The sequence below is a fragment of the Oryzias melastigma genome, linkage group LG17 (assembly GCF_002922805.2).
Source record: "Oryzias melastigma strain HK-1 linkage group LG17, ASM292280v2, whole genome shotgun sequence".
Classification (NCBI taxonomy): Eukaryota; Metazoa; Chordata; class Actinopteri; order Beloniformes; family Adrianichthyidae; genus Oryzias; species Oryzias melastigma.
In genome coordinates, this window is record NC_050528.1 from 14,541,210 (window position 1) to 14,549,537 (window position 8,328).

At 42.4% G+C, this 8,328-nt stretch overlaps 1 protein-coding gene across 1 annotated transcript; it reads left to right on the forward strand.

Annotated features, from left to right (window-relative positions):
* The first annotated feature begins 3,593 nt into the window (after positions 1-3,593).
* LOC112144297 (tripartite motif-containing protein 16-like) lies at positions 3,594-5,279 on the forward strand. Its single transcript, XM_024268781.2, has one exon. It carries the CDS (start codon positions 3,594-3,596, stop codon positions 5,256-5,258), a length of 1,665 nt encoding a protein of 554 aa, XP_024124549.1. The 3' UTR covers positions 5,259-5,279.
* Positions 5,280-8,328: the final 3,049 nt, after the last annotated feature.

Consider the following 8,328-nt stretch of genomic DNA (forward strand, 5'->3'; position numbering starts at 1 on the left):
GAGGTATGATGGGTAGGGTGGTTAGGGAGGAGAGGACACCTTAGGTCCCGTAAAAGAGCACACATCCAGACTATGCTTGGGAGGAGAGCCGAGAGGTCAGAGGAATGCTGAGGTCAAGAACAGATGAGTAGCAGTCTTCGTCTCCACACACAGCTAGTTTTTACACTCTGTAGAAGCGGGTATGTTTTGATAGCGCCCTCAGATCAGGGGAGTCAGATTGGATAAAATTCTTTGTGGAACGAGCAGTTATTTTGTCCTCCTAGTTACGTCTTTCATTAGTCTCCATGAGTCTTTGAGGTGAATTTCAAAATGGGCTGGAAAGTGGGCAATTTAGATCAATCTCCCTTCTGTTCAGGCAGAAAGTCACTCCAAGATGACATCCATCTTCCGCACAAGTTCAACCACCCTGCTCAGCTGGGGAAGAGTGGCACAGTGCTTCTGATTCACCTTTGAAACCCCGTCTCTATGAGTCTCTACTCCCCAAAGTATCTTTCCACAGAGATCAGGCAGTTTGCCTCTTACCATCTTCAGCTCGCATTTCACGAGCTTCCCCTCTGAGACCGCCCAATAGATCAGAAATCCTCCGATCCCAATTGCGAGGAATCCAAACATCAGGAACACATCTTCAACATCTTTTATGGACAGCTGGGCCAGAAACACAGCCTCCACTTGGCCCATGGATCCTTGGTGCATCCAGCCAATGGATAGACAGACAGACAGATAGATAGACTACAAAAACCCCATTTGGGCTCAAAAAATGGAAGACAAACTTTGTTAGGTCCAAATCACCAATAGATATTAAGGAATAAAAAAACCCACGAACCAGTCCAGTAAGGTAAGAAAAAAACACTTCGCGGCGAAGGGAGAACGGCAGAGAGACAATCTGTAAGCTCTCAGTCTGCAGCTCCTACGCCCCACCGTCTGCTCAGCCTTTTTATTAAGAAAAACAGTTTAGATAAACATGACCATCTTAGGAGGAGAGCATGTAGACTATACCAAATGCTTTGTAACTAGGTGAGGATTGTGCGTGTATGTAGGTTTCAGAGTCTGTATGTGTGTGCAAATAAGAGGGACAAGATGTGCATGTGAAAAGCTATAGGCTGATAACAAGAATTAAAACGTTATACGTGAGTGAATCTCTGCAGCACCCTCAACTGAAATATTTTCTCCAACAAACTTTAACTGTAAAGCATTTAGAGATCAGAGGATTTCTCTAAACTTTAATTACAGCAATAGCTTCTTAGAGTTTATAATAATGAAAATATTTAGAATAACTATTGTAATTATTGTAAAACCATTTTTCATCTTATCCAATTCTACTTTTGTAATTTCTATTAATTGAGCTAGGTCTGTTCCAGAGTGGTAAATATAAGTATCATCTGCAAACAACAAGATTTGATCTGTTTTGTAAATAATCGGAGATGTCATTAATGAACAAAGCCAAAAGTAAAGGGCCTAGAACAGATCCTTGAGGGACCCCGTTAACAACTTTTTGAAGATCTGAATTCTCCTCATTAATTTGTACAAACTGCTACCGATTTGTTAAATAACTCTTAAGCCAATGAAATGATAGGCACCTAATCCCATAAAAATTTAGTTTATACGAAGCAAATTGTGACTGATTGTATCAAATGCTTTTTTGTAAATCAATAAACACCCCTATTGTATACTGTCTTTCATACTACTTTCATTTTGTTTAATAATACAGTCAATAGTTTACTTAACAATCAGCATGTCCAGTCCATCACTGTCGATGAATGTTTTATTCTCACTTTTTTCTCTATGAATGATATATCACACTCTTCGACTTCAACATGGATTGCAATACTTTGTTGTCCATTTTAAAATTCTCATTTAGTCCCAGGAAGAGGTCCCAGGATGGAGCCTTGGGGTACTCCACAAGTCATTTCTGTTTGGGTCAGATGTGAAGTTACCAATTGGCACAAAATATTTCCTGTTTTACAAGTATGTTTTGAACCAGTTTAATACTGTCCCAGTGAGACCCACCCAGTTTTCCAGTCGTCTGAGTAGTATAGCGTGGTCGACTGTATCAAACGCAGCAGTTAAACTAGCACTGACATATTCCCACTGTCTGTATTCAAACGTATGTCAGCTACTTTGGTCAGAGCTGTTTCAGTGCTGTGGTACTGTCTGAAGTTGGACTGGAAGACATCATAGCAGTTGTTGTTGTTTTTTTTTTATAAAGAATTCATTCATTCATGTTTTCTGATGGAAAACAGCTTTTTCAATAATCTTACTTCAAAATGGCAGGTTTGGGGATCGGGAAAGATTCTGGGGAGTGGGAGAGATTTCAGATACCAGGTGGATCGCCCACGCTTGTGGGTAGAATATCCATGCAGCAGGAGGAGGAGTTCAGTTGACATAGAATGTCCTGCAGTTCTTTACTGTTTATGGGTTGAAACTGAGCCATTGGGTTTATACTGGTTTCTAGTGGATAGGGTTTATATCCTGGACCTGCAGTTGCTGAAACAACTATTTGTCTAATATTTTTGATTTTGTCCCTGAATAACTTGGCAAAGTCATTACAGGCTTTGGTGGAGTAAAGTTCTAGTGCCACAGACACAGAGGGTTTTGTCAACCTGTCGACTGTAGCGAATTAGACCCGAGCATTATGGGAGTTTTTGGTAATAATGTCAGAAAAATATGACTTCCTTGCATTGCTCTGTTGTAAATTATAAGAGTGAAGTTTCTCTTCATAGATGTCATAATCAACCTGTAGTTTAGATTTTCTCCATCTGCATTCATATTTCTGACAATCTCTTTTTCCATTCTTTACAAGAATGGAATTTCTCTATGGGGATTTTTTCCTACCAGAGATCACTTACCTTCATCTTACTAGGACCAATACTATCCATGATATACGACATACTGGATTTAAAACTAATAACAAGCTAATTGACTGAATAGCCTCGGTTACTTGTTCAATTGGGCTCCCATTTAATGACAAATTAAGAACAAGTAAATCTCATATTTTGATATTTGGATCCCAACATTTAGTCTTTCTGCACGTCCGAGGGTGGGTTAGGGTACTGTTGCACGCCCAGTATCGCCTCCTGTACCGGGATGGAATACCGGCACAATCCACGTCCTGGTAGCAAACCTGGAGGTTGGGGAGCCATGATTTAATTGGAACAGCCAGGACACAAGTATGTCATGACTTGGGAATGAGCATGTGTTGGATGAACAGCAGCTGAGCAGAAGGGTGAAGGAGAAGAAGCGGCTCAGCCAGGAAGGGAGAGGAGAGATCCCAACAGAACTGCAGGTTATTTAACTGGAACTATGAAACAAAATTACCACTAAAGATCTGGATCAAGAAACCTTCAGTTGTTCCATCTGTCTGGATTTGCTGAAGGAGAACAATTATTAATGTCTTTTTAATTCTGTTTTGAAAAAGTTAAAGAGCCTCATTCACTAAAGTTCTCCTCTTCTTGATCTGTAGCTCCTCCTCTGTCATGATGGGCGTAACCAACAGGCAGAGAATACAGAAGCTGAAAACATCTGATTGGAGGATCACAGTCAAACCTGTTTGTGAGGAAGTAAAACACACACAGTCTTTGTGTCTGAGAGGAGAAATGGAGCAGAAAGCATTTAATCTGGATCAAAAAACCTTCAGATGTTCCATCTGTCTGGATCTGCTGAAGGATCCGGTGACTATTCCCTGTGGACACAGCTACTGCATGACTTGTATTCAAAGATTCTGGGATGGAGAGGAGAGAATCCACAGCTGTCCTCAGTGTAGGCAGACCTTCATACCGAGGCCTGTTCTGGTGAAAAACACCATGTTAGCAGCTTTAGTGGATCAGCTGAAGAAGACTGGAGTCCAAGCTGCTCCTGCTGATCAACGCTATGCTGGACCTGAAGATGTGTCCTGTGATTTCTGCTCTGGAAGAAAACTGAAAGCCATCAAGTCCTGTTTGATCTGTCTGGCCTCTTACTGTGAGAAACACCTTCAACCTCATTTGGATGAAGCTGCATTCAAGAAACACAAGCTGGTGGAACCCTCCAAGAACCTGCAGGAGAACATCTGCTCCATTCATGATGAGGTGATGAAGATGTTCTGTCGTACTGATCAGAAGTTTATCTGTTATCTCTGCTCTGTGGATGAACATAGAGGACATGACACAGTCTCAGCTGCAGCAGAAAGGACTGAGAGGCAGAGAGATCTGGAGGAGAGTCAACAACAAATCCAGCAGAGAATCCAGGACACAGAGAAAGAGTTGAAGCAGCTTCAACAGGAGGTGGAGGCCATCAATCACTCTGCTGATCAAACAGTGAAGGACAGTGAGGAGATCTTCACTCAGATGATCAATCTCATCCAAAAAAGAAGCTGTGGTGTGAAGCAGCAGATCATATCCCAGCAGCAAACTGAAGTGAATCGACTCATAGATCTTCAGGAGGAGCTGGAGCAGGAGATCACTGAGCTGAAGAGGAGAGACGCTGAGCTGAAGCAGCTCTCACTCGCAGAGGATCACAGCCAGTTTCTGCTCAACTACCCCTCACTGCCACCACTCAGTGAGTCCACACACTCATCCAGCATCAATGTCCGTCCTCTGAGATACTTTGAGGAGGTGACAGCAGCTGTGTTAGAGATCAGAGACAAACTGCAGGAACTTCTGAGAGAGGAATGGACAAACATCTCACTGACAGTCACTTATGAGGATTTTTTACCATCAGAATCAGAACCAACGAGCAGAGCTGACTTCTTGAATTATTCATGTCAAATTACACTGAATCCAAACACAGCAAACAAACGACTGTTACTGTCAGAGGAGAACAGAAAGGTGACGGTGATGGAACAGCCTCAGTTTTATTCTGATCATCCAGACAGATTTACTGATTATCTTCAGGTTCTGAGTAGAGAGAGTCTGACTGGACGTTGTTACTGGGAGGTGGAGAGGAGAAGATTTGCTGTTTGTGTAGCAGCCGCATACAAAAACATCAGTAGATCTGGAGATGAAAGTAGATTTGGTTTTAATGATAAATCTTGGGCATTTATTTGTTCTCCAGACAGTTTCTCATTTCTCCACAGCAACATACAAACATCCATCTCAGCTCCTGGTTCCTCCAGAATAGGAGTGTACCTGGATCACAGAGCAGGTGTTCTGTCCTTCTACAGCGTCTCTGAAAGCATGACTCTCCTCCACAGAGTCCAGACCACATTCACTCAGCCGCTCTATGCTGGAGTGTGGATGAATGATATTGTTGGTGACTCAGCAGAGTTCTGTAAACTCAGATAGTTCCTGAAAGAAGTGAAATGTTTGTTTTTAGTGATTTATCTGTTTTCCATCTTTTTTAACTAAACTTTTTAACTGTTAATAATCCGTGGAGTCGTGTTTGTAGTCAAAAATAAAGAGAGAAATTAAACGTCTTTAGAATTGATAATTTGAGACATTTTTGAAGATGAATTTCAAACTTTTTGGAGTAAAATCTGTTTTCTTGTTGTTTCTTTGAACTTCAGGATTTGACTGTTTAAATTCAAATTTCACACAAATGTTGCGTTCATGTTTTTGTGTTGTTGTTATGTGAACTGAAGGAAGCTGCAACACAGATGGAATCAGTGACGTCACAATCAAAGACTTTCTCTGTGTTTGTTCTACACACAAACTACAAGAGAACAAACTGAAGGAGAAGATTGTGTTTGTAGAAAGAACATTTACAACTCTGTTTTCTTTCTTTTTGTTTTGTTTGACAACTTTGGATTGAAGATTTGTCTTTTTCCGTTTTTGTTCTTCAGAGAAAAGGGGTTTATGGTCATTTGACAATAAAAACATCTTGATTTGTTTGTCTTCATTTCTGCATGTTAGAACAAATGTATCTGTGAAAGGCTTGAACTAAAGCTTCTGGTTACTTCCTGAACAGACCTGGCTCCAATGAATTTGTTTTTTGTTCCAAATATCCAAATAAGCTGCAGTAAAATCAGGCAAAATGCAAAATAAACCTTAATTCCACACAGAAATACATTGTTCCTCCTTGCATTTCCCCTTTCATTGTCTTACTGTGTCAGATTTTTTAAGTGCATTTTGTTCTGCTTCCTGATTGTCTGGGTTGTTGACCAGGGATGACCTTTAAAAAAATTAATGGGTCTAGTTTCATCCACATCAAGGTCCAAATAATTTTGGGTTCTTTCCAAAAAAAAATTATTTTTGCTTTCAATTTAAGACTCATTTATACTAAGCAAACACGGACAACTTCCTGTCTGCATCACAACAATAATCTACTTAACTTGCCTTCAAACATACCTTGTCCACTTCTCTTCAGTTTTCTACCAAGACTACTAGTACTGCTAAATTTTAGCAATTAACTTATATTACATAGACTCTGTTGTATTTATTGAAGATCCAATATTGCCGGCGTGATGAAGAGGCTGAGACGTGTGGCTCCATGTGCAACTTCTTTTAACGGAGCTAGCATCAGGTAAGTACCAGGCTGACTGTAGTCAGGAAGCTGGCATGGGTCAAACATAGGAGCAAGGCAGGAGGACAAGAGGTACAGGCAAGGGTCAAACACGGAGAGACAAAAACAACAATGCTCGGATTGAATGCTAGAGAAAACATTCAAGACTTTGTAAGGAACAGAGTGTCAAGCAGGAATAGCATGCTGATAAAATTGATGAGGAACAGCTTGTGCTGACAGAAGTGCCTGTTGAAGCATGATGGGAAACGTAGTGAGGCAGTGAGCTCTAGAGAGGATTCCCTCTGGTGTTTGGCTCGAGCATGCAGCCCCTGTCAGGACTCACTCACCCATGTCCTCCTCCGACCCCCAGAGGGACCCCTCTCCTGTGTACTAACCATCTTCAACACCTTCCTCACTACAACTCCCATCACCAACTGCTTCAGTCTTCATCACACAAAGCTGATCATCTTCATCAGAACCACTAGCATTTATACTCACTCCAGCCTTAATCTCAGTGCGAAGTCTTGATCGTGTTTACCCGTCAGTCTGAGCAGGTTTTCCTTGTTTGATTCTATGTGTTTTTTTGACCCACGCCTGTTTACTCACTTCTCTGCCTTCTCTCCGTGTTTTGGACTTTTGCCTGCCTATCCCGGCTTCTCTCAACAGTAGCAGGGAGAAGCTCTGGTAAACACCCGACTCCGACAGGTTATGACATTGGATGGAAGCTAGAAAGGACAAAAATAATTGCATTGATTAGTATTCTAGCCGCTGAACGAGTCACTGAAAATATCACATGCCCAGAGCTGACTTCATGATTGGCAGATGCAACGCAGCGACCTATCAAACTTCTTTGACATTTGCCTACCTTTTGACACTGTTTTTGTCTAGCCCTTGCTCTGCCCTATTAAGCTGTTTGCACGTCTCAGCCTCTTCATCACAGAAGACTTTGCCAGATCTCAATCCAGCAATGGGTGTTCCTACGCCATCTAACCTTGCAGGGTCTGCTGCCTTGATGTTGGAAATGGTGGGCAACTACACCAGCTAACTGCGGTCACGGAAGCTATTGTGGTGTGGCTATCAGCTAATCCAATAGCCCCTTCTCCCACTCCAGTGTCGTCATGTCCCATGCCTTCTGGTGTTACTTCCACATCCGCGGCTCCTACATCGAACCTTCGTCTGTTGTTACCTGACAAGTTTAACAGCAAACCTGGACATTGTAACGGATTTCTCATGCAGTGTCATTTCTACCTGGACCAAAAAGCTGAGTTATATCCCTCTGAAAAGGCTAAAGTGTAATTCCTGTGCTCATAGCTGACCGGAGAGCCTGGGCCCTGGAGCAGTAGACAGCAGTCTGGAATGGAGGTTCCTTGCCGTTTCACCCTTATGGCCTTCACACGTCTTTTGCGGGACATTTTCCAACACACCACCATCGGAATAAACTCAGGGAACCAGCTAATGGACATAAAACAGGGTAAGGAAACCCCAGCCGGCTTTTCAGCAGCTTTGACTGTTAAGTCAGGGGTTATCCACTGCACTGCAATGTGAGCTCACCTGCAGAGATGAAAATCTAGATCTGGATCAGCTCATTGCCTTGACCATCTGCCTGGACAATCTCCCTTGTGCCAGAAGACCACACGTCACTAAAACTGAACTTTTCTATGGTCAAGCTGGTGCCGTTGGCCATCAACATACCGTCCTCGGGTTACCCAAGGGCGGTATGTTGAATGGTATGTGAATTGTCATTCACCGATGCACCCGTTGATCTGGTGTGCTGGTGAATGACAATTTTGTCACGTTTGAAGTTCCTGTGGTCATTCAGCTGAAATATCCATCCATCCATCCATCCATCTTCTTCCGCTTCATCCGGGACCGGGTCGCGGGGGCAGCAGTCTGAGCAAAGATGCCCAGACTTCC

Bases quoted from the DNA above. Each gene is read 5' to 3' on its own strand.
- LOC112144297 (XM_024268781.2), top strand. From the start codon at position 3,594: ATGGAGCAGAAAGCATTTAATCTGGATCAAAAAACCTTCAGATGTTCC.